Source organism: Tursiops truncatus, chromosome 8, assembly GCF_011762595.2.
Source record: "Tursiops truncatus isolate mTurTru1 chromosome 8, mTurTru1.mat.Y, whole genome shotgun sequence".
Classification (NCBI taxonomy): domain Eukaryota; kingdom Metazoa; phylum Chordata; class Mammalia; order Artiodactyla; family Delphinidae; genus Tursiops; species Tursiops truncatus.
Window position 1 is genome coordinate 24,410,101 of NC_047041.1, and position 27,816 is coordinate 24,437,916.

At 34.7% G+C, this 27,816-nt stretch overlaps 1 protein-coding gene across 4 annotated transcripts in view; it reads right to left on the reverse strand.

The window, feature by feature from the left end:
• Positions 1 to 27,816, reverse strand: part of CUL5 (cullin 5) — a 129,172-nt gene that overhangs the window by 54,172 nt on the left and 47,184 nt on the right. For 2 of the 4 annotated variants that reach the window (XM_073808256.1, XM_004317105.4), the window contains exons 8-11: positions 9,274 to 9,367; positions 7,746 to 7,876; positions 7,382 to 7,489; positions 4,427 to 4,491 (exon numbers count right to left, since the gene is read on the reverse strand). In XM_073808256.1, the coding sequence (XP_073664357.1) occupies positions 4,427 to 4,491; positions 7,382 to 7,489; positions 7,746 to 7,876; positions 9,274 to 9,367 (398 nt within the window). Of the gene's footprint in view, positions 1 to 4,426; positions 4,492 to 7,381; positions 7,490 to 7,745; positions 7,877 to 9,273; positions 9,368 to 12,924; positions 12,963 to 14,157; positions 14,288 to 26,073; positions 26,152 to 27,816 lie in introns of all 4 variants that reach the window. The other 2 variants (XM_073808254.1, XM_073808255.1) reach the window with 2 other exon arrangements.

Genomic DNA, 27,816 nt, shown 5'->3' on the forward strand with positions numbered 1-27,816 from the left:
CTGGCACGAAAACAGAAATATAGATCCATGGAGCAGGATAGAAAGCCCAGAAATAAACCCATGCACCTATGGTCAATTAATCTATGACAAAGGAGGCAAGAATATACAATGGAGGAAAGACAGTCTCTTCAATAAATGGTGCTGGGAAAACTGGACAGCTACATGTAAAAAAATGAAATTAGAACACTCTCTAACACCATACACAAAAATAAACTCCAAATGGATTAAAGACCTAAATGTAAGACTGGACACTATAAAACTCTTAGAGGAAAACACAGGCAGAACACTGTTTGACATAAATTGCAGCAATATCTTTTTTGGATCTACCTTCTAGAGTAATGAAAATAAAAACAAAAATAAACAAATGGGACCTAATTAAACTTAAAAACTTTTACATAGCAAAGGAAACCATAAACAAAACGAAAAGACAATCCACAGAATGGGAGAAAATATTTGCAAATGAAGTGACTTGACAAGGGATTAATCTCTAAAATATACAAACAGCTCATGAAGCTCAATATCAAAAAAAACAAACAACCCAATCAAAAAATGGGCAGAAGATCTAAACAGACATTTCTCCAAAAAAGACATACAGATGGCCAAAAAACACATGAAAAAATGCTCAACATTGCTAATTATTAGAGAAATGCAAATCAAAAATACAATGTCACCAGTCAGAATGGCCATCATCAAAAAGTCTACAAACAATAAATACTGGAGAGGGTGTGGAGAAAAGGGAACCCTCTTGCACTGTTGGTGGGAATGTAAATTGATACAACCACTATGGAGAACAGTATGGAGGCTCCTTGAAAAACTAAAAATAGAGCTACCACATGACCCAGCAATCCCACTCTTGGGCATATGTCCAGAGAAAACCATAATTTGAAAAGATACATGGACCCCAATGTTCACTGCAGCACTATTTACAATAGCCAGGACATGGAAGAAACCTAAATGTCCATCAAAAGAGGAATGGATAAAGAAGATGTGGTATATATATACAATGGAATATTACTCAGCCATAACAAAGAATGAAATAATGCCATTTGCAGCAACATGGATGGACCTAGAAATTATCATATTAAGTGAAGTAAGTCAGACAAATATTATATGATATCACTTACATGTGAAATCTAAAAAAAATTAATCAAACTTATTTATAAAACAAAGAGACTCACAGACTTCAAAAACACTTACGGTTATGAAAGGGGAAATGTGTGTGGGGGGGGGAATAAATCAGGTGTCTAGGATTAACATATACACACTACCATATATATATGGTGTGTATATATATATATATATATATATATACACACACACATACATATATATAAATAATCAACAGGACCCACTCTATAGCACAGGGAACTCTACTCAATATTCTGTAATAACCTAAATGGGAAAAAAGTCTGAAAAAGAATGGATATATGTATATGTATAACTTAATCACTTTGCTGTACACCTGAAACTAACACAACATTGTAAATCAACTATACTCCAATATAAAATAAAAATTAAAAAGCAGAACTGATGTTTCCCTCAGGTTTCTTTCTGAGAAGAAATTCTGCCCAAAGATGTATAATAATTCCTGCCCAAGAATTTCCAGGCTGCTAGCCTGCCCTACAAACTTTGGATTTGCCAGCCCCCACAATTACATAAGCCAATTCCTTTAAATAAATCTCTCTTCTATCTCCCCACACCCCTCCCCCAAATCAATGTATTTCACCACATCAAAAGAATAAGGAAGAAAAACCTTCTGGTCATTTTAAGACAGAAAAAGCATTTAATAAGTCAACACCCATTCATTATCAAACTTTCAGCAAATTAGGAATTAAAAAAAACCCAATTAAAGGCATCTATGAAAAACCCTCACCTAACTTTGTACTTAATGACAAAATATTAAGGCTTTTCCCCTAAGCTTGCCAAAAAAGGCAAGGATGTCCACTCTCACTACTTCTGTTCAATACTGTACTTATGATCCTAGCCAGTGCATCAATCCAGAAAAAGAAATAACTGGTATAAAGATGAGAAAGGAAGAAATAAAGCTGCCTTATTCAAAGATTACATGATTTTTTACATAGAAAATCTCAAGAAATCTAAAAAAGAACTACTAGAACTAATAACTTTAATAAGGTAACAGGAGGTAAGATCAATATACAAAAATCAACCATATTTTTATATACTAGCAAAATACCAGAATACCAAAAGCACTCAAGGAAAAAAAAGAACAAAGTTATACCAGCTGACTTAAAGACTTACTGCAGAACTATATTAATCATGGCTGTTTGTAATGGCCAAAGGATACCCATTTAATTCAGTGGAATAGAATAGAAAGTCCAGAAAAACATACATATTTTTAAGTCACTTGATTTTTCACATAAGACACTAAAGCAACCCAGTAGGGAATGGGAAGTATTTCCAACAAATGGTGATGAAACCACTTGCTATCCATACAGAAAAGAAAAAAATGAAAGTTAATCCCTAACTTACACTATATGCAAATATCAATTTAAGGTGGCTCTTAAATGTAAATATGAAAGCTAAAAATTATAAAGCTTCTAGAAGAAAACAGAAGGTTATCTTGTCCTAGTGTCAGAGGTAGACAAAGGTTTCCTAGACAAAACATAGAAAGCAAAATCCACAAAAGAAAAGCATATATCTTATAAAGGACCTACATACAGAATATATAAGGACTCACAGCTCACTACTAAAAAGGAACAACCCAATAGAAAAAAAACAGGCAAAAAATCTGAACACTTTTTAAAGAAAATAAGAGTACCAAAAATACCAAAAAAGTGTTCAATATCAATAGACATGAGGGAAATGGGAATCAAAACTATACTGAGATAATACTACATACATCCAGAATGACTAAAATTAAAATGACAACACTAAACACTGGCGAGAACACGGATTAAGTGGTATTCTTATACTTTGCTGGTGGGAGTGTAAAACAGTACAACCACTTTGGAAAGCAAACCACTGTGATACAAAAAAACATGGATAAATCTTAAAAACACTATGCTGAGTTGAAAAAAGCTGTACACAAAAAGTACATATTGTATGAATTCCATTTATATGTAGTCCTAGATCAGGCAAAACTAACCTATGTTGAAATAATCAGAACAATAGTTGCCTTCTGGAAGGAGGTGGAACTGATTGGGAATGGACATAAGGTAATTCTCAAGGATGATGAAGATATTGTGTATCTTAATAGGGATGTAGGCATTTGTCAAATCTGACAAAATTATACACCTAAGATATGATTTATGGATATGACTGTAGGTAAATTTTACCTCAAAACAAACACAAAATTCAATTAATGACTGCATGCTAAAGTGTTTAGGGAGCAAAGTTTACTGATGCTTGCAACTTCTTTTGAAATGCATTTAAAAGTTGACTGATGGATGTATAGGGAGATACATATAAATAAATATACATATATATATAAATATACATATAAAGATACATATACATATAAATAAAGCAACAGAGTGACTTTACTCTTCAGTTTGAATATTTTCATTAAAAAATGCTGGGAGTAGTGGAGAATAAGTAAGACCTTTATGTATTCACATGAAGAGATCTCCAAGATGTGGTGTTATATGTTTCATATTTATAAAGAGAACACAATAAATGCCCTTCTAAACAATGCCAATAAAACTGTATGACCCAGGTAGGTGTCTTCCACTGTGATGGCACTCAAATAACTTACACGGTTCAAAAAAATACAAAATGAAAATGATTTTTAAAAAAAAACAACAAAGCCCTGAACAATTACTTTTCCTTCTTGAGAAATGCTATTTTTGAATATTTTAGCATTGTGTATAAAATTTATTTAAGATTAAGAAAGAAGTTTTTCCAATTAACCTTTAGCACTACTTAGTACAACTCTGAAGATACTATAACTAGCTCAGATTAATTAATATTTCATTAACTTTTCATTTTCAGATTTTCTGTAATAGTAGCACAAATAAATCTATCTTACTTGAGATTGAGATCTCACCAATGAGAGATCAACTAAAAAAAATATATAAAAATTTACGTTAAAATTGATTTCCCTTAAAATCAGTATGGTGAATAGAGTCATATTCTATGCTTTTGTAGGTTATAAAATAACTTTGGTGAATAACGAGGAGGGAAAAATCAAGAAGAGATTCAAAAAGATTAAGAACAAAACGTTTTTTACTCAAAAAAATAAGGTCAACATTCTTTGGTCATAGAGGAGATAATATAAAATTTAAAATCAAGACAGAATTTTTAATAATCAAAGGCGGCAAAAATCATAAAAGTTAAAAAAATGAAAAACAAACCTGACAGGATTAGGGAAACAGGGCACTTTGCATATCCAATAACATATAATACACTCCAAAAAATTTAAGAATTTTAATGGTAAAATTTTAAACATATGATTTAAAAGACTTACCCTTTCTGCTTCAAAGGTAATTCAAGTTTAAATATGGTAGCATCATTAACAACTGCTTTATATGCCTACAAATAATATAAAATAAGATACGAACATTATTTTTAATACTTAAAATAGATAATTATAATTCTAAAAATACATAAAATACAAATTAGTTTTTATTTTTAATGATGTATCTGGCCAAGTCAATGATTTCAACATGCTCTTTCTCATGTCATGATTATCATTATTCTCAAGTGAGGTATTAATGCTGCCTGACAACCATAACATTTTCTCTTGTCCACACATTCTCCTAGAAAACATTTTCATACCACTTCCTTTCTCTTCAAACCTCCAGTATTTCCTCTCCCATGCATACTCTCAGCTGATGATGTGGCTTCCTAATTCACTGAGAAAACCAAAGTAATCAGAATTCCCTCCTTTTTCTCCTGTATCATCAATTTTTCCCCCCTCCATTATTTCTACAGCCTCAATATGCATACATATTATTCTTTAAATCTTAAAAACTCTCTCTTGGCTTTGTCCACCTTCAGCTACTTCCCCATATTTCTCTCTCTCTAAGCTAAACTCCTAGAAGAATTATCTAACTCACTGTCGCTAATTTCTCTACTACCATTCTTATCTGAAACTGTTCTAAACAGGCTTTCACACTACTACTCCAACTAATCATTCTTGTCAACCTCCATGTTGCTGAAGACAATGGTTAATCCCCATCTTATCTGACCTATCAGCAGCATTTTAAAACAGCAGATCCTGCCCTCCTCCTGGAAAGTGCTTTTTCCACTTGTTTTCTAGCACAGCACTCTCCTGGTCATTCCACTCATTCGCCTCTCTCCTCAGGAAAGATGGCTGGTTCCTTATCGTTATGATAACTAATTTTAAAATGCCCCAGACCAGTCCTTGGATCTCTTCTCTTTGCTATCTTCACTCTTACTCTGGAGATCATAGCCACTGTCAGTGCTTTAAAAACCATCTATATGCTGAAGCTCCCAGATTTATTTTTGCAGGCCCGTCCCCTCCCTTAAGCTCCAGATTTGATGTTGCCATATGGATGTTTAACAAGCATTTCAAAGTTAACTTGTCCAGAACTGAGTTCCTAATCTCTCTTCAACCATCTCCCCAAAACCTGCTTCTCACAAAGTCTTCATCTTCCCTCATCTCAGCAAGCATATACTTCTAATGGATCAGAACAAAAATCTGAGTGTCATCCTTGACTGATATCTTTCTATCACATTCCACATCTGATTCCATTAGCAAGTCCTGTATAGCCTATTTTTACAATATAATCAAAATCCAACCACTTTTGACTACCTTCACCTACTATCGTTCTGAGCAGAGCTTCCATCATTACTTAACTGAATTACTTAAATCGATTCTTAACCCATTTCCTTGCTTCCTCTCTTGCCCCCTTCAGTCTATTCTTTTTGCAGCAGGCAGGTGATCCTGATAAAAATGTAAGTCAGATCCTGTCATTTGGTTCAAGATATTTCTATGACTTTCTATCCTACTCAGAGTACAAATGAAACTCCTTACCATGGCTCAGTCTTACATGATCTGGCCTCCTGTTATCTCTGACTACTTATCTCTGATTTCCTACTATTCTCCCCCTCACTCAATCCACTCTGGCCACAATGATCTCTTTCTTCTCTGGTTCTGGAACATGACAGGTATAATCCTGCCTTAGAGCCTCTGCATTTGCTCTCCCCTCAGACTAGAGTATTATTCCCTCAGAGAGCCACATGACATATTCCTTAATCAACTTCAATCTTGATTTGAATGTCACCTCATATAAAGCCCTTTGCAGGCCACTCAATTTAATATTTCAAATGATCTCATTACCTCCATACTCCCTTAACCCTTTTCCTACTTTATCTACCTAGGTACCTACCTATCTACCTTTCTTTCTACCCAAATATTTATCTAAAGGTAGACAGTAATTTTTAAAAAATGCTACTGGAGGAAGTTGATTGTGTTTTTAGAGTCTAGAAAATAATTTCACTTGGGAAGTAAGGAAAGGTAGTTGAAGAGGGGGAAAAACTAATGGTAATTCTAGTGATAGGTTTATGATATTTAAAAAGATACGGGGCTTCCCTGGTGGTGCAGTGGTCAAGAATCCACCTGCCAATGCAGGGAACATGGGTTCGAGCCCTGCTCTGGGAAGATCTCACATGCCGCGGAGCAACTAAGCCTGGGCACCACAACTACTGAGCCTGTGCTCTATAGCCCGTGAGCCACAACTACTGAGCCCTCGCGCCACAACTACTGAAGCCCGCACACCTAGAGCCCATGCTCCGCAACAAGAGAAGCCACCTCAAGGAGAAGCCAGTGCACCACAACGAAGAGTAGCCCCCGCTCACCGCAACTAGAGAAAGCCCACGTGAAGCAATGAAGACCCAACGCAGCCAAAATTAAATAAATAAATAATATAATAAAATAAATAAATTTATTTTAAAATAATAAAAAGATAATGACGCTAAGGATAATACTGTTTCATTATCATTATCCTAGACTATAATGATGGGAAAGAAGGTATGGAAAGCAAGAATAAATGTGATACAACTCTCACAAGAGCCCTATGAAAGGAAACAGGACAGAGAAATCAATTCTGCTTGGGATAGGATGTGGGGGGAGGCAGAGTATCAAGGAAATTCCAGGAGAAGTATACTTTGAGCTGAGTCTTAAAGGAAGGATGAATAAGAATTCAATAATCAATAATATTCAAAAACAGGAAGACATTCTTGAAAAATTAAGAAAGCAACTTTCTAGCTAAATTCTGGTTCACAAGCATACCCAATGCTTACAAAAGCATATAAGAAACCAAATATAATATGGTTGCCCTCCACTGATGAAAAATCAGAGTTGCTAGGTTTTTTAGTTTGTAATTTAATAGCATCATGATGCAAGTTTCTTATTAAAATTAAATTATGACAAGTGTTAACATACAGGAATATATACCTTGTCTCTTGCAGTAAGAAATCGTGGATCATCTTGAAAAGCTTCTTTGACAAGTCTACTAAATCTATTAAACAGTGTAAGTAACTGCTCAACATATTTCTCAGAGTCCTAAAAATAAAGTGTTGTATATTAAGTTGAGTTTAAAAATAAAATACAAAAAATGAGAAAATATAAACATAATTCTCATAACACACTATAGCTTTAAAATTTGGTAACTTTTCTGAAATATTTTTTTCTTATTAAGAAAGGTGTTCCAGCATTACTGTTTTACCATCAATTTAAAATACCCGATTTTAAATACCTTATCCTGCATTTACAAAATAACTTTGATATATATCTATCATTGTCATTGAGGAGAACTTACAGTAGTAATAGTTTCAGCAGCTGCTACCATATCTGCCAGGCCTGCACTGATGATATGTTCCTCCAAGTCTTTCAACATTGGCTCTATCCCATTAGGAACTTTGTCCATTAATGAAAACATCAAATGTAATTCTGAAACGATAGAACACACCCATGTAATCATTTCATCCATCAGAACAGACTTTCTCTTTGATTTGTATCATGGATCTAGAATGCCTATGATAATAAGAGTGTGGGGAAATATTAGCTGGAAGTTGATAGCTTTAATAGTATTCTGTGGGTGCAGACTAGTTTAGGACTTGTTATCGTTAAGTACTATAACTTCCTGATCTACCATATCAGTCTGACAAAAATTATTTTTAAAAGAAACTCTAATTAAAGTGATCACACACTGCAAAACCCAACTCCTCTTAAAAGGTGAGTCATTTGACCTTCAATGCAATGGAATATATTTATTCTAAGAAATACAAAAGTCTACACAGAAAATTAGTTACATTTCATAAAGTAGATGCAATGTTAAACACACAATACACAGTCACATCACTAAGGGGTAAAATAATGTCCTCAGATTGTTCAGAGTAACAAGGTAATATACAACTGTATTCATAAAGAATTTTTCAGTTTGCAAAAAGCACTTTCTCCTATTAACCCATTTAATTGACCTTCACAATAATCTTACCTCACAGAATGGTTACCACTAAATAAATCCTTCTGAAGTGAGTCCACCTTGGATCAGACATAACTCTACTTAGTTTGGCATACAGAAATTCAAATATTTCATTTATGCCAAATGAGAAACTTGCTTTTACTCCAAAATACTTCTGAAGAGCGTAAGACTTAAGTGAACTGAAAAACGTACTTGAAAGACAACTAGAGATTAAATAGGACCTTGCAATTTTATGCAATGAAATCTAGAGAGTAATACATCAAAATGTTAAAAGTGGTTGTCTCTGAGTAGTAAGTATATGGGTAATTTTTACTGTATGCTTTTTGGTATTAATGTACTTGTTACCTCCCAAAACAGAATTTTATCATATTTAAGTAATAAAAAAATAACATTTAAGTAATAAAAAATACACTTCAGAAATCTTAAATTATAAGATATTTTGGGGGAGAGGGATGAAGATTACCAACATAGAGTGTTTTATTACTTTTTAAAAATATTTGCCACAAGGTTCCACACAAAAGTCAAAATACCTAGTTCTATCCTATACCATACGTTTACCATTTAAATTAGCCTTTAAAAGTAGCGTCCTACTTTTGGGAACAAATTGAAATTCGCATGTGAACGCACACAAACATACTGATACATAACGGGGAGAAATGCTTAAAATATAAGTTTATAAAGAAGATTTTCTTTACAGTGTTTCTAACTATGCTAAATATTTTTATCATTTTCTTTATGCAGTTTGCCATAACAAAAATACCTATGTATAAAAGAATGATCTAACAGCAATTTATTAAAAGTGATGTGCTTCAAAGATATCCTCTTAAAAGAGTATGAGAACTTTATGTGATGTTTTACCTACTTTCAGTTTCATTTCTCTTGATCATGCCTTGGCACTCTGCTAAGATAGTCTCTTTAAAGGATGTCACCAGGGCATTTACACAGCATTCCATGAGCTGAAATACATCAAAAATTGGTCAAGGCTATTATAAGCAACAATAAGGCACAGATCTATTCCACTCCATTTTGCTTCATAGTCCCACAAAACCACAATGTTCAACAACAGCAAAAAACTAAGAATACTGAAAGTAGATTTTACTTACCTTTACTAGAGGATTACTGAAGATGGATACTCTATTTTAGTTTACCAAAGCATACTTCCCCCTAAGGAAAAGGCTATAGCACTTAGGTTCTCTTTAGAAATTTTAATGAAAGTCCCCAACAAGGGGAGGAGAAAAAACTTTTTAATCTACAAAACAAACTGAAAAACTAAACTTTAATGAACTCTCATCTGGAGAGAACCTGTGTTGGAATTAGATTCTAAAATGCTAGAAGTATGAACATCCATTCAACACATAGTAGGTTTCATTGCTGTGAGCACCAAAGAAGTGTTAGGATACAAAGAATAAGCTATACCCTCTGCTTTGGAGAAGATCACTGTCTTATTGAGGGTGGGGAGGGAAGCAAACTTTAATAAATACAACTCAGTTAAGTGGCAAAACACACACACACACAAACAGAAACAAACAAAGGAACTACTATTTTTTTCTGGGTAGTTAAAAAGGTCTCATCCACAAGAAGAAATCTAAATTGGATATTGAAAAGTACAAATCTTAAAATGGATTGGGTATTCTAAGAAAAAAAAGCTGAATATGAAGAGAGTGGGAGAGAAAGGTAGACTGGAGCCAGATTATGAATGAAAACCTATGGTTTGGGATTTTACTCTATAGGTAGGGAAGGTTTTAAACAGAAGATAAATGTAATGAGCTTCTATTCCCCCACCAAGTCATTTTTAAAAGGTCAGTCTAATGTCAGCAAGGTAGGTGGTACTGAGTGGTGGTGGGGAGACTGGCAAACATGGCTGTTGAAAGATTGCAAGTTAAGATGGTCAGGGTCTAATGTTCTGGCTGGCTCCACTCCACCACTGCTCCTTCGTGTCATATATTTATTCTTCTTGCAGGTATCAAAATGAACAGGTTGTGATTACTAACACAAGGTACATTAAGGCTGATACCTCTCTTCTGAAAAACAGATCATTTGTCTGTATTAAGGAAGGGAATTGTGTGTGCCTTAAAAGTTCTTTGCTAAAAATTCCTCTTGGAATTGACATAATGTTGTTATATTACTGAAGTTAAATTTATGTAATGGAGATTCATTATATCACTGTTTCCACTTTTTAAAATGTTAAAAAAATTTCCACAATAAAAGGAATTTTTTCAGATCCCTCCCTCTATGAGAATTACACTAATGACTTTAAAGTCCATGTATGTCAATTTCTGTCCTAAGAACAACATACATATGAAATGGTTGAGAAATTTCTGCCAGGGTGGGAAGCTCTGCCCCAATTACTGAGTAATCTCATTCTATACCAGCCCTGGAATATGCACAATGGAACACTCCCACCTTCGACAGAGAATAGGTAAATCTAACTATATACAACTAATGAAGAAGAAACAAAGTGTAATCAGATTAAGCTCTGTTTTCTAAAATAAGCTCTATTTTCTGTTTTCTAAAATAATCTCTGTTTTCTGTTTCACTGAAAATTTACACTTGAACATAATCTAGTTCAGGAGTAGTCCAAATTTTGCAGACTCCAAAAATCATGTGTCATGTGTTTCAAACTGTTGTGAAACAGCTTGTTTTTTTTTTTTAATATAGAACAGAACAAAAAAAAAATCAGAGTGCATCACATACAAAAACAATATTATTTCATAACATTGTTTCAGATATGAGCAAATAAACAAAGCATATACTAAGTCACAATAAAAAATGTATTTCTTATTGTGGGTTACAATGAGGATTTAAAGGAGAGACCAAGGAGGCTAGGTGTCCAGTGGTTAGGACTCGGGCTCTCACTGCCATGGGTCTCGGTTCAATCCCTGGTCAGAGAACCAAGATCCTGCAAGCCACGTGGTGCGACCAAAAAAATAACATAACATAACATAACATTACATAACATAACATAACATAACATAAACGAGAGGCTAAATTGACAAGATAGTTGAAGTAAACTGAGCAGAATTTGGTAACTGCTTAGATGAAAGGAGTTAGGGATATAAAGGTTACTGAAACACTTTCTAGCTTGAAAGGTTAAACAAGTTATTATAATAACAAATATCTTTTAATGAGTACCTACTCTGTAAATGCTTTACATACATTATCTGATTAACCCATATGTCATTTAACTCATGAAAACCTTATGAAGCAGATATTTAACATATGAGGAAACAAGCTTACAGAGGCTAAGTAACTTACAAACGTTACACAATTAGTTCATAAGGTCTTGAGCTGTAATATGAGGCCAGGTATGTGACTCCAAGCCTACAACTTTTGATACTACATTAAGAGAGCAAGTATATACTTAGTAATGGCTATGTGCTCAGAAATGAGTTAAGTGTTGTAAGGAATAGAGAAGATAAAACATGGTTTATACACTCAATGCTCTTACAATCCAGTTTGGGATATGTAACTATAGTGTATCTAAAATGTGTGCATACTTCATACATAACAGAGGTATATGAAAAGTTCAATTTCACCAATAAAGCAAAGAGATGGAAATAAACACATTATTACTACACTATAAATAAACTTCACAAGGACAGAGACTGTGTTCCATCCAGCTATATATTCATGGACTCAACACATTTGGTGCTTGATAAATAACACAACAAAGTAGCCTATAATTTGCTACTAAATCAAGTTGTAGAAACAATTGGTACAGTGGGAATTCAAATAACAGGAAATGGATGAAGGCTAGAGTATTTGGGGAGACTCGCAAGATGGGCTTTAAGAATTCTGAAGGATTTGAATAGGCAGAAAAGAAATGTAAAACATTACTTAAAAAGAATGAATCCAAGAAAAAAACGAATAGAATGAGGTATATGAATAAGAAAATATTCCTTATTGGGTAGAATGACTCCTACTGGACAGTATTAAGTTAGAAAAATAAGTTATGGCCAAATTATGAAGGGCCTTGAAAATCAGAGATAGGAAATCAAGATACTATGGTTTTTTGAATAAAGAAGTAAAATAATGAAAGAGTAGCCTCAACTCACAAAAGAAGAAATACAAATGGTCCATAATAAGAATAAAGTAGTGGAAAATCCAATGTTCTTAATGATAGGAACTAGCAGATGGATATTCCCTTGAATTAAACAATTAATGTCAATCCTAAAAAAATAAAGATACCCAGCCTCATTAGCATTTTTGGGGGGGGGCTGCACCATGCAGCATGTGGGATCTTAGTTCCCCAACCAGCGATCGAACCCGCGCCCCATGCATTGGAAGCGCAGAGTCTTAACCACTGGACTGCCAGGAAGTCCCCTAGTAATTTTTAAATGCACGTTAAAAAATATTTTAAAATCTATGACACTGGGAAATTGGCAAAATTAATAGACTGAAAAAACCCAGATCAGCAAAGATAAACACGTATATTGTTAATGGGAATCAGAATTACAACAACATTTCTGAAAATCAGTTTGGTCTTATATAGCAATCTGTAAAAGGTGCATACCCTTTGCTTCAGCAATCTCATTTCCAGGAAATTCCATTCTAATAGAATGCCACATGTAAGAAAGATGTATACATAAAGATTTTAAAAATATATCAGGATATAAGATATAAACATGTAAATACATTCCAGGAAGTACTATTTATTAAAAAAAAACCATAATAATAACAAATAATAATGAAAATTCCCATCATTAGAGAAGTAGTTAGGTATATTATAGTACATATATATGATAAAATATATACAGGCAATAAAAGTAATGTTATAATATAGAAGTGTTTAGAGTAAAAATGTACATCATAACTTCTTTAAATGCTAGAGGAAAGGAAGAAAGAGAGAAAAGAAAGAAAAGATGGAATTCCCTGAAAGTCCAGTGGTTAGGACTTGACATTTTCACTGCCAGGGCCCAGGTTCAATCCCTAATCAGGGAACTAAGATCCTGCAAGTTGCACAGCCTGGCCAAAAAAAAAATTTTTTTTTTTTAATTTAAAAAAAATAAAGAAAAGAAGGAAAGGGAAGGGAAGGAAAAGAAAGGATAGGAAAGGAGGAAAGGGGAAAAAGGAAAGAAAAGAAAAAAAGGATCAACCAAGCAAGTATGACAAAATGATGATCATTGTTGCTGGCTAGGTTTGGAGGGTGGGGTTCATTATACTATTTTCTCTACTTCTGAAAATATTTGAAAAGTTTCATAACAAATATTTTTTTAAAAAATAAAGAGAAGGGCTTCCCTGGTGGCACAGTGGTTGAGAGTCTGCCTGCCGATGCAGGGGACACGGGTTCGTGCCCCGGTCTGGGAAGATCCCATATGCCGCGGAGCGGCTGGGCCCGTGAGCCATGGCCGCTGAGCCTGCGCGTCCGGAGCCTGTGCTCCGCAACGGAGAGGCCACAACAGTGAGAGGCCCGCGTACCGCAAAAAATAAATAAATAAATAAATAAAAATAAAGAGAAGAATCATGGTATAGATCCCTGTGTATTGAAAATCCTTTAGAAAACTATTTTATGTAGGCAAAAAGAAGAAAGGGAGGTTGCTTGATAGAGTTGTCTCCTTATCTCCAAAGAGTCTTGTCTTAACAAGAGGGTCAGTTTCTTGAGGGCAGGGACCATGTTATTCCTCTTTTGTATTTTTCTCCCCATCATTTACCAAAGTTCTACATACAGAGTCAACCCTGAGTATATACTTGTTATTTGAAAAATACGTCTTGAATGGAAAGGATAGTGATAAACCATCTCTCTCACCTTGTATTCCCTTTCTGTCTCCTTTTGCTAGCTTCCGTGAAGAAAAAAACTTTTTGCCATATGTCATCAACTCCTGTATTTTGCCTGAGATGAGCACAACTTCTAAATCCATAGCAATCTCCCCAGAGGTCTGCAAGGTGAAACACTTTAACTATCAATGTGCTTGATGTTTTACCTTCCTTTATAGCAAAACTCTTCAAAGATGATGCCTGCCATAAAACACAGCAGGCACTCAGTATTTGTTGAATGAATGAATGCATAGCTCTGTGAAGATGAGAAAGGTGGGATAGGTAGGCTAACTGATGTACTAGAGTCTTTTTTTAGTGATATTCAATTTGCACAATGCTACTTCACTGAAGTTTAATAAAAACAATAGGAACAGTTCTGATTTTTGTTAGTTATGTAATTCCCTGTAAGTTATAATTTGCTTTTGCCTTAGCTATAAAATAGAGGAGTTGAATTAAAAATCATCCTAGATTACTCCACCTTAAGATTCTACTTTATCATTATCAGGTCTCTAACCATACATGGATATGGTTATGTATTCAAGAATTCATTTATTCCATGTGTGGTAGGCTATTCTCAAAATTAACTTCTTTTTTTTTAAAAAGGTTTTTTTAAACCTTTATAACCAGTGTTTCTTGCTTCACTTCTCAACTAGTTATACAAGTAACTCTCTACATAGACCAATGCAGTCAGTTAGACTCACCCTGACTTTTTAAATACCACCCTTAATATACTTAAATACTGAAGGTTAACAAGTACTTTACTTACTTTAATGTTAACAACTTATGACTTGTGACCTTGTTGCTAATTCCATTTTTTATCAATATTTTGCACAGGTAGCAAAATAGTGTCTATCTCTCTGAGAATCAGTAAGCAACGTCTGTAAACCACAGCCCTAACAGTAAAAACTACCATGCCAGGCACAGCACTTAATGTTTTGATATAGTAGTTCATTAAACACAAGTGGGTATCACCCCACTTTACAGTTAGGAAAACAAGGATTACAAAGGTTGAAGAAATTGACAAAGGGCACACAGCTGGTAAAATGACAATGGAATTCAAATCCTCATCTTCTTCCAACATGTATGTCCCTAACCAGTGTAATACACTGCTTCCCTATCAGAGCTCTGGTCAATGAGAAGAAATGAAGACCTGCCATCACCATTTCACTCTCTATTCCATTATTCCACTGTATAAACAATCCATTTTATTCTAGTGTTACTTTGAAGATAGGAACCCGTTCTACGTTCTTATCCCCACTAGCACAAGGCCTGACATAGTTTAGGTGCACAATAAATGACTGCCTTCAGGTAAAACCAAGCTATACAGGACTATCACCTAAAATACTAATAGCCACAGAAAAAAAATTTTAAGTAATTTTTAAAAATATTTTTTCTCATTCTTTTCTTACTGTTACGTGTCACTTTTCTGTCAATAATGCCTCTTCAAGCAGCACAGCTCTGAAGCCTCTTACCTGGTTTTACTAATATACGGTGCTCATTTGCTAGAGGCCCATCCAGTGATAATCAAGCTCATTAGAATTGTGTTGGGGCTAAGCTGGATCTGGGTGGGGCTAAGTTGTTCTCCTATAAGCAAAAGTTGAAGACTGGGCCTGTCAGACACCTAATGCAATGCAGCTGCTCAGAACTCTTGGCCTAACTTACTGTTTAAGTTCTCCACTGAACTGCAAGTAGCTAAAGTTGCTAAAAGGGTTATCTTCTGGATGAGTCAAGTATTACTATATCATACCTACTACAAACACATTGACAACTCAAGCATGCTTGCACATGTGTACAAAGACACACACACAAAGCATTTGATCCAAGTTTGGGCACTCAACCCAAGCTAGGCCAATTAGAGCTAGGCTAATTAAAACCGGTGGAACAAGACTCCTCTCAGGTCACAAACTGGAGGGACAAACTGGCAGCATTCATGGTCCTGACCTCAATTTAACACAGGTTCATTGGTGACACAGATACCATGAGCAGTATCACTATAGATGATATAAATTTCCAACAGTGAAAAAAATTTAAGATTCCAAACAAAAAATATATTTTCATTGCTCAATTTACACAACAACATACCTAGAAAATGAAGTGTATTACTAATATCATGCAAAAATGTTCTGGTTTAAAAGTAAAATGAAATTAAATTCTAGACTCAGATATCTAAGTGTAAACAAGATTTTCATTTACATGAGTGGCTACGGGAGCACTGAATATTATTTTTGGGATATGGGCTAATTCTTATTTATGTGGGACAGTCTGAGCACTGTGAGACATGTAGCATTCCTGGACTCCATTCACTAAAAATCAATCATTGTGACAACCAAAAAAAAAAAGCCTCCACAAATTTCAATAACACTCTCTGGAGGTAGATACTATCTTCATTGAAAATCTCTGGCCTAGAGATTTCAGTTCAAAATATCAATATATTACCCTATCCAAACAGCATAACTCACTTTTCTTCAATTCATCTCTATTAGAATCTGCTGTATTGACAACAAGCAAATCCAAATGAAAGTTGAATTAGGATAAATCTATAAAAGGATCCTAAAAATATTGTTATTACATGCTAAACCAAACATTTAAACATTTTATATATAAAAAACAGAAATATCTTGAGAGTAACTTTTATTGGCTATATATAGTATATGTCAAAATCCCTTTGGGGTATAAATTTTTATCCATTAAAAATGGGACTTTGGGACTTCCCTGGAGGTCCAGTTGTTAAGACTCCACACTTCCATTGCAGGGGGCACGGGTTCAATCCCTGGTTAGGGAACTAGGATCCCACATGCTGCACAGTGTGGCCAAAAAAAAAAGACAGGGGGACTTTCTGTTCTATCCTAAAATGAAAGAATGCTATTATGTTAGGAACTCTGTTAATGTGATTTCCTGAATTAGTTCAACGGAGGAAAATGCCACATGATCATCTCCACTGATGCTTCCCAAATAATAAAGGCATTCTTCACAATATTCTTTATTTTTTTACATTTTATTTTGATTTTAGCCTTACATAAAAGTTGTAAAAATAGCAGAGAGTACCTATACATCCATCACCCTATTTCCCATAATGGTAACTTTTTACATAACTACAGCACAACTATCAAAACCAGGAAAATAATATTAGTACAATATTATTTAACTACAGACCTTATTAGAAATTCACCAGTCTTTCCTATTCCAGGATGCTATCTACAAACCCAGATTACATTTTGTCGTTAGTTTTCCTAGTCTCCTCCAATCTGTGACAATTTCTTGGTCCGTGTGTGTGTGCTATGATCCGGACACATTTAATTTTTATTGGCATATAGTTGCTTTACAATGTTCTGTTAGTTTCTACTATACAGCAAAATGAACCAGCTATACATATACATATATTCCCTCTTTTTTTGGATTTCCTTCCCATTTAGGTCACCACAGTGCATTAAGTAGAGTTCCCTGTGCTGTACAATATGTTCTCATTAGTTATTTATTTTATACACAGTATCAATAGGGTATATGTCAAACCCAATCTCCCAGTTCCTCCCATCCTCCTCTTTCCCTCTTGGTATCCATACATTAGTTCTCTACCTCTGTGTCTCTATTTCTGCTTTGCAAACAGATTTCATCTACACCATTTTTCTAGATTCCACATACGTACGTTAATATACGATATTTGTTTTTCTGACTTCACTCTGTATGACAGTCTCTAGGTCCATTCACATCTCTACAAATGACCCAATTTCATTCCTTTTTACGGCTGAGTAATATTCCATTGTATACACGTACCATATCTTCTTTACCCGTTCCTCTGTTGATGGACATTTAGGTTTGCTTCCATGTCCTGGCTATTGTAAATAGTGCTGCTGAGAACATAGGGGTGCATGTGTCTTTTTGAATTATGGTTTTCCCTGGGTATATGCCCAGTAGCGGGATTGCTGGGTCATATGCTAGTTTTATTTTTAGTTTTTTAAGGAAACTCCATACTGTTTTCCATTTACATGGCTGTATCAATTTACATTCCTACCAACAGTGCATGAGGGGTCCCTTCTCTCCACATGCTCTCCAGCATTTGTTTGTAGATTTTTTGATGATGGCCATTCTGACCCGTATGAGGTGATACCTCATTATAGCTTTGATTTGCATTTCTCTACTAATTCATGATGTTGAGCATCTTTCCACATGCCATCTGTATGTTTTTTGGAGAAATTTCTATTTAGGTCTTCCACCCATTTTTTGATTAGGTCGTTTTTTTGATATTGAGCTTCATGAGCTGCCTGTATATTTTGGAGATTAATCCTTTGTAAGCTGCTTTGTTTGCAAATATTTTCTCCCATTCTGAGGGTTGTCTCTTTGTCTTGTTTATGGTTTCCTTTGTTGTGCAAAAGCTTTTAATTAGGTTCCATTTGTTTATTTTTTGTTTTTATTTCCATTACTCTAGGAGGTGGGTCAAAAAAGATCTCACTTCAATTTATGTCAGAGTGTTCTGCCTATGTTTTCCTTTAAGAGTTTTATAGTGTCTGGCTTTACATTTAGGTCTTTAATCAATTTTGAGTTTATTTTTGTGTGTGGTGTTAGGGAATGTTCTAATTTCATTCCTTTACATGTCCAGTTTTCCCAGCACCACTTATTGAAGAGGCTGTCTTTTCTCCATTGTATTATATATTTTTGCCTCCTTTGTCATAGATTAGGTGACCATAGGTGCGTGGGTTTATATCTGGGCTTTATATCCTGCTCCGTGGATCTATATTTCTGTTTTTGGGCCAGTAACATACTGTCTTGATCACTGTAGCTTTGTAGTATAGTCTGAGGTCAGGGAGCCTGATTCCTCCAGCTCCGTTTTTCTTTCTCAAGACTGCTTTGGCTATTCAGGGTCTTTTGTGTTTCCACACAAATTGTAAAATTTTTTGTTCTAGTTCTGTGAAAAATGCCATTGGTAATTTGATAGGGATTGCACTGAATCTGTAGATTGCTTTGGGCAGTATAGTCATTTTCACAATATTAATTCTTCCAATCCAAGAACTTGGTGTATCTCGCCATCTGTTTGTGTCATTTTGGTTTCTTTCATCAGTATCCTACAGTTTTCTGCATACAGGTCTTTTGCCTCCTTACGTAGGATCTTGACACTTTTAAAGAATAGTAGCCAGTTATTTTGTACACTGCCCCAAAAATAGGGATTCTCTAAAATTTTCTCATTAGAATAAGAGTACTGATTTTTGACAAGAATACAACAGAAATGATTTTGTACTCTTCTTAGTGTATCATATGAAGGGGTACATAATATCAATATGTCCCATTACTGGTTATGTTAACCTTGATCACTTGATTAAGATAAGTGTTTTTTGGGTTTCTCCATCGTAGTAACTATTTTTCCCTTACCAAGTATCTTGAGGAAGATACTCTGAAACTGTCAATTCTACCTCAAACCTTTGGCCACTGATTTTAGTGTCCATTAGTGGAGCTTGTCTGCAACAACTATTAGTGTGATCGTACCTAATAGTGATCGTCAATTTCCCTCCACATTTTTAGAGAATTCTTCTCTAAAACTCTGAACATTTTTCATGTATGATGGCCAGTATTAAGTATATATCTGCATCTTTTTTCCAACGTTTTTCTACCAGATATTTATCATTTTTTGTTCCCCAATTTTTAAAAGTTCTTTGTATAGTAGAACTTTATATAGTAGGGATATTGGGCTTTTGTCTGTGACATATATTTCAAATACTTTTTCCCAGGTTGTGAGCTGATTTTTAACTTTGCTGATTGTGCTTTTTGCAATTACATACTTTTTAATTTTTAAAATTATTTTAATTTATTTTTATTGAGGTATAATTGCCATATAACATTAGTTTAAGGTGTGCAACATAATAGATAATTGTATACACTGTGAATTAAGTCACCACAATTAAGTCCAGTTAACATACATACATAACTACGTAGTTAAAAATTTTATTTTCTTATGAGAACTTTTAAGATTGCAAATTTTTTACTGTATAGTCACATTTGTCAGTCTTGTCTTTTACTGACTCTGAACTCTGAGTCATAAAAAAAACCCTCTCTCTACGCCAAAGTTAAAGAGGAATTCTTCTAGTACTTGTATGATTCCATTTTTAACATGTAGATCCCTGATCTATTTGGGGTTTATTTTTCTGAATGGTGTAAAATACAGATCTAAAGATCTTTTTCCAAGTATCTGCTGAGTCATCCCATCACCATTTTTTAAAAAGTCCATCTTTACCGCCACTGATTTGACATGCAACCTTTGTCATATATAATTCTGCACTTTCTATACCATTCCACTAGTCTACTATCTATTCATGGGTCAATATCACACTATTTTTTTTAATTTATGTATTTTTATTGAAACCAATTCATAGTTGATTTAAAATATTGTACTACTTTCAGATAGGTGTACAGTTAGTTAGGTATACAGCATAGTGATTCAGTATTTTTGCAGACTATACTCCATTATAGTTATTATAAGGTAATAGATAAAATTTCCTGCACTATACAGTATATCCTTGCTGCTTTTTTTTTTTTTTTTTTTTTTTTTTTTTTGCGGTACACGGGCCTCTCACAGTTGTGGCCTCTCCCGTTGTGGAGCACAGGCTCAGCGGCCATGGCTCACAGGTCCAGCCACTCCACGGCATGTGGGATCTTCCCGGACTGGGGCACGAACCCACATCCCCTGCATCGGCAGGCGGACTCTCAACCACTGCGCCACCAGGGAAGCCCGCTTATCTATTTTATATACAGTAGTTTGTATCTGTTAATCCCATACCCCTAATTTATCTCTCCCCTCTTCCCTTGCCCCTTTGGTAACCACAAGTTTGCTTTCTATATCTGTGACTCTGTTTCTGTTTTGCATATTTGTATCGTTTAGATTCCACATGTGATGCCATACTGTGCATGTCTTTCTCTGTCTGATTTATTTCATTAAGCATAATGATCTCTAGGTCCATCCATGTTGCTGCAAATGGCAATATTTCATTCTTTTTTATGGCTAATATTCCATTGTGTGTGTGTTTGTGTGTGTGTGTACACATACACCCCACATCTTAATCCAATCATCTGTTGACGGGTACCTGGGTGGCTTCCATGTCTTGGCTATTACAAATAGCACTGCTATGAACATTGGGGTGCATGTAACCTTTCGAATTAATAGTTTTCATCTTTTCCGGATACATAACCAGGAGTGGGATTGCTGGATAGTATAGTAACTCTATTTTCAGTTTTTTAAGGAACCTCCATACTGTTCTCCATAGTGGCTGCACCAACTTGCATTCCCAACAACAGTGTACATGAGTACCCTTTTCTCCACATCCTCCCCAACAGTTGTTATTTGTGAACTTTTTGATGATAGCCATTCTGACAGGTGTGAGGTGGTACATCAGTGTAATTTTGATTTGCATTTCTCTAATAATTAGCAATGTTGAACATCTTTTCATATGCCTTTTAGCCATCTCTATGCCTTCTTTGGAGAAATATCTATTCAGGTCTTCTGCCCATTTTTTGATTGGGTTGTTTCTTTTTCTGATATTGAGTTTTATGAACTGTTCCTACATTTTGGATATTAACAAATCCTTGTTAATCCCTGTCGGCTGCATCATTTGTAAATATTTTCTCCCAGATTGTTTTTGTTTTCTTGATAGTTTCCTTTGCTGTGCAAAAGCTTTTAAGTTTAATTAGGCCCCATTTGTTTATTTTTGCTTTCATTTCTTCTGCCTTGGGAGACTCATCCAAGAAAATATTGTTACGATTTATGACAAAGTGTCCTGAATATATTCTCTTCTAGGAGTTTTATGGTTTCAGGTCTTACATTTATGTTTTTAAATTACTTTGAACTTATTTTTGTATACGTGTGAGGGAATGTTCTAATCTCATTGTTTTACACATAGCTATATAGTTTCCCCAGACACCACTTGTTGAAGACAGTGTCGGATTGCTTTGGCAATTCGGGGTCTTTTGTGGTCCCATGTAAATTTTAGGATTATTTGTACTAGTTCTGTGAAAAATGTCACAGGTATTTTGAATAAGGATTGCAGTAAATCTGTAGATTGCTTTGGGTAGTATGGCCATTTTCAAAATATTAATTCTTCCAATCCAAGCAAGCATGGGATATCATTCCACTTCTTCGAATCATCTTCAATTTCCTTCATCAATGGTTTATAGTTCTCAGAGTATATGCCTTTAATCTCCTTGGTTAAGTTTATTCCTAGGTATTTACATTTTTTGATGTAATTTTAAATGAGATTGGTTTTTAAATTCTCTGATATTTCATTATTAGTGTATAGAAATTCAACAGAAATAGAAATACATTAATCTTGTATTCTGCAACCTTGCTGAATTCATTTCTTAGTTCTAACAGTTCTGGGGCGGAGACATTATGGTTCTCTATACAGAGTATCATGTCATCTGCAAACAGTGACAACTTTACCTCTTCCCTTTAAATTTGGATACCTTTTCTTTTTCTTGTCTTACTGCTGTGGCTAGGACTTCCAACTAGGTTAAATAGAAGCAGCTAGAATGGGCATCCTTATCTTGTTCCTGAATTTAGTTGGTAACCTTGCAGCTTTTCACCATGGAGTACTATGCTGACTGAGGGTTAGCTGTAAATGGCCTTTGTTATGTTCCCTCTACACCCACTTTGATAAGAGTTTTTACTATGAACAGATGTTGAATTTTTTCAAATGTTTTTTCTGCATCTACTGAGATGATACTGTGATTTTTATCTTTCCTTTCTTTAATGTGGTGTATCACACTGATTTGCATATGCCGAACCATCCTTGTGACACGGAAATGAATCCAATTTGATCATGGTGTATGATCCTTTTTACACATTGTTGTATTCGATTTGCTAATATTTTGTTGAGGATTTTTGCATTTGTATTCATGAAAGATATTGGCCTCTAATTTTCTATTCTTGTAGTGTCTTTGTTTGCTATTGGTATTAGGCCTCATAGAATCAATCTGAGAGTGTTCCCTCCTCTTCAATTGATTTATTTTTTTATCTCTGTGGTATCAGTTGTTCTTTCTCTTTCACTTCTTATTTTGTTTATTCGGATCCTATCGGTTTCTTCTTTGTGAGCCTAGATGAAGATTTATCAATTTTGTTTATCTTTTCAAAAAAACAGCTCTTGGTTTTAATAATCTTTTCTTTTGGTTTTTTTAATCTTTATTTTTTTTCTCTATGATCTTTATTATTTCTTTCCTTCTCCTGACTTTAGGCTTTGTTTGCTCTTCTTTTTCTATTTCTTTTAGGTATTAGGTTACGTTCTTTGAGATTTTTCTTGTTTCTTGAGGAAGGCCTGAAGTTGCTATGAATGTCCCTCTTAGAACTGCTTTGCTGCATCAGATAGATTTTGGAAAGCAGTGTTTCCATTTTCATTTGTCCAGATGTATTTTCTGATTTCCTCTTTGAGTTTCATCATTGACTCACTGGATTTTTAGCAGCAGGTTGTTTAGTCTCCACATGTTTGTTATTTTCCCACTTTTCTTTCTATGGTTGATTTCTAGTTTCACACTGTTGTGATTAGAAAAAACTCTTGATATAATTTCTATCCTCTTAAATTTGTTAAGTCTTGTTTTGTGACCTAGTATGTGACCTATCCTAGAAAGTGTTCCATGTGCACTTGAAAAGAATGTTTATTCTGCCCTTTTTTTTTTGATGGAATGTCCTGTTGACAACAATTAAATCCAACTCATCTATTCTGTCATTCAGGATCTTTGCTGCCGTATTGTTTGTCTGGATGACGTGTCCACTGATGTCAGTGGGGTCCTACTATTACTGTATTAACTGTCAATCTATCCCTTTATATCTGTTAGTATTTACTTTATACTTAGATGTTCCTGGATTGGGTGCACATATGTTAACAAGTATAATATCCTCTTCTTGTATCAATTCCTTTATCATCATATACTGCCCTTCTTTGTGATTCATCACGATCTTTGTTTTAATTTTTTCTGAAATGAGTATTGCTACCCCTGCTTTCTTATCGTTTCTGTTTGCATGAAATAACTTATCCCATACCTACTTTCAGTTTGTGTGCCCTTCATCCTAAAGGGAGTCTCTTGTAGCCAGCATACTGAAGGGTCTTGTTTTGTAATACAATTAGCCTATTTTTTTTTAAATTTATTTATGGCTGTGTTGGGTCTTAGTTGCTGCACACGGGCTTTCTCTAGTTGCAGTGAGCAGGGGCTACTCTTTGTTGCAGTGTGCAGGCTTCTCATTGCAGTGGCTTCTCTTGTTGCAGAGCATGGGCTCTAGGCATACAGGTTTCAGTAGTTGTGGCAGGTGGGCTCAATTGTTGTGGCTCACAGCCTCAGTAGTTGTGGCACATGGGCTTAGTTGCTCCATAGCATGTGGGATCCTACTGGACCAGAGCTCAAACCCATGTCCCTTGCACCAGCAGGCTGATTATTAACCACTACGCCACCAGGGAAATCCCATCCCTCCCTATGTCTTTTGATCAGTGCATTTAGTCCACTGACATATAGAGTAATTATTGGTATGTGTTTACTTAGGCCCTTTTATTACCTGTTTTCCAGTTGTTTTTGTAGTTCTTCTCTGTTCATTTCATCTTCTTTTTGTTTCTTCTATTGTTATACCACACCACTTAATTACAGAGACTTTATATAGTATGTTTTATGTCTGGTAGGGCTAGTTCTCTTCTAAGTTTTTATTTTCCAGTGTTTTCCTGGCCATTCTTACATGTTTATTTTTCCACATGAACTTTTTTTCAACTTGTCTAATTTCAATAAATAGTTGTTGGTATTTTTATTGGAATTACAGGAAATATATAAATTAATTTAGAGAAGAACTGATATCTGTACCATTTCAAGTCATAGAATTTAAGAATAAGAGATATCTCTCCATTTTTTCAAGTCTACATCCGTGTCTTTGGAGTGTCTAAAACGTTTCCTCTTACAGGTTTCACACATTTCTTACTAGACTTTTCCCAAGTATTTAATTTTCTTTGTTGCTACTATAAGTAAGGTTTGCCCTAACCTTATATCTTCTGTTTATTATTTGTGTATATGAAGACTGATATTTGTATGTTAATTTTATATCCTGCCACTTCCCTGAATTACTTTACTGTTTGAGTTTTATCATCAACTGTGGAGTTTTCCAGACAAAGTACTATCATATCATCTCTAAAATGAGACAGTTTTCCTTTTGGCTTACCCATTCTATGCCTCTAATTGATTTCTGTAGTTTAACTGCATGGGCTAATACTTCTAATGCGCTGTTCAATAGAAGTAGAAATAGTGGGTGTCCTTGCCTTGTTTATTATCTTCATGGAAATGCCTCTAATGATTCTCCATAAAATAAGATGGCTTTAGGGCTAAGGTAGATAATTCCTGATAATATTCTTAATAAAAGAAAAATAAGTACTTTCTTAGCATCATAAAATGCATACATCATGCTAGAAAGAAGCATCATGCTTAATGGTGCTTTAGAAGCACCATTTAGAAGCACTCCTATCAAACATTGAAAGAAGACAAGGATCCCCAATATTATTAACATTTTCCTAAAATAAATCATTAACAGATTTAATCAACTGAAGGAAATAAGAGATATTAATGTTACAAAGATATAATCAGATGTTTAGAATACCCAAAAGAACAAAATAAAACTCTTATAAACAAGGAAGGGAATTCAGTAAGCTGCTAAGCACTATATGAACGTTACTTGAAATGTATATTTGGCCTGTATTAGGCCTGGCCTCACAACTGGGTACTACTTAGGTGAGACTTGCTCTATTATACAGAACACTGGTCCAGGAATTTGTTTTCCTAGGATATTGAAAAGTAATCAGGTTTAGAAGATTAAGATCAAGACTTACAACATTCAAAAAAGGTAAGTGATAAATCATAATAATTTCCTAATTTTCAGAGAAAACACAAATGTCGAAAATGTACATACTTTAATATTAAATTCTGGTGTGCAACACTGTGTAGCCCCATATGAGCTGATAGGTAATTGTCTTCCACTAGTAATAGCCTAATAGGTAAGGAGAGATGAAAACTATTATCAATAAAGCATTAAGATATAGCATAGCATGTTCTAATGGCTGATAATTCCTGTAAGACAGAATTTAGGGCAGTAAGTCTGCTCCGAATAATTTTCAATTATGGAAGTCACTTTTCTTAGTAACTATTCAAATAATACTGTTCATACTTTATGCATATTAAATTAGAACCCCGGACTTGGTGATTTTTTGGTTTACTGTTCCTTCCATTACAACATACTTCACTTTAACACACCATTTCTCTTTGGAAACAGAAACTGTAAATTAACAAATATATAACAAATATTATGTATATAGTATAATGGCCTTAGCTCAGTAAGGTATATAATACAGTAGTGTATCTGCATTAAACCTTAAATTCCCAATGTTACAATTAATTCTATATTTTTCGTGCTTAATGTCTTCTCTGCACCAAATTTTCCTGTACAGACTATATAGTGGTCACTGATTAATATTAATCTATGTTCTTAAGAGATAGGAAAGTGATAACCTTTGGGAAAAAAAGATGGTAATAATACTGTGGAGGGAGCATGATGGAATGTTTCTTACTTGCTGATAATTCTTTTTCTGGTAATTTCACAGGTATGTTCACTTTGTGATAACTCACTTACACTTGAGATTTTTGTAACTTTTGTAACTTTTCTGTATCAATCAAAATAGTTGATTTAAGAAAAATAAGCAGAAAATCAAAACAAACCATACAAACAGACCTCTTACTTCCCCAATAAGGCACAATTTCTTTGCAAGCACATTATATTGCACTTAGGGTCTTTGTTGAAACAAAACAAAAACTTATCTTTAAACTCTAGAATCATTCAGCTTGGTAAGATGTTCACACTTGGTATCCATGGAAGCACAAATTCACATCTTCTATTTCAAGTTTTTCCCAAAATGTGTGTGTGTATTTTAAAGTAGAAAGGGAGACTTAACTGTTCTATACAAGTTTTCATGTGTATTTATTTATCTCTACCTTTCTCATTCTCTTTTTCTTGCTCTCTCTTATTCACTGTATTAGTTGGACCTCTATAGTTGAACTTCTTTAAGTTTACTATAAATATGATACAACTAAGATGTATAAAATAGAGTACAAGAATAGAAGAACAACTCTATCTTACAAACTTACAACATCCCCATCCAGGAGGTATAGGCCCACCAATCAATTCAAAATATTCAAATCCCTCTAATTAAACTCATCTTTTTTCCCTCACAACGAAGATTTATTCTTATACCTGATCTTCCCGCAGCAGCACAATTCTCCCAAGCCAAAACCTTAGAAACACTGTTAACTCAGTTCTCTCCAATATCAGCCCCATTCATATTACAATGTTCCACCTCTGGGAAGTCTGTCTCTACCCTCTTTCTTTCCATTCCCATTGCTATAACCCTACCTGGCACTCCTAATACCTTGCTTGAATTATTGCAAAAGCCTCCCACTTCCTATTCCAAGCTATTCTCCACTCCAATTTTTAAAAATTTATTTATTTGGCTGTGCTGGTCTTAGTTGCAGCACACAGGATCTTCAGTTGTGGCATGCGTGACCTAGTTCCCTGACCAGGGATCGAACCCAGGCCCCATGCACTGCGAGCACAGAGTCTTAGCCACTGGACCACCAGGGAAGTCCCCCCCACTCCAATTAA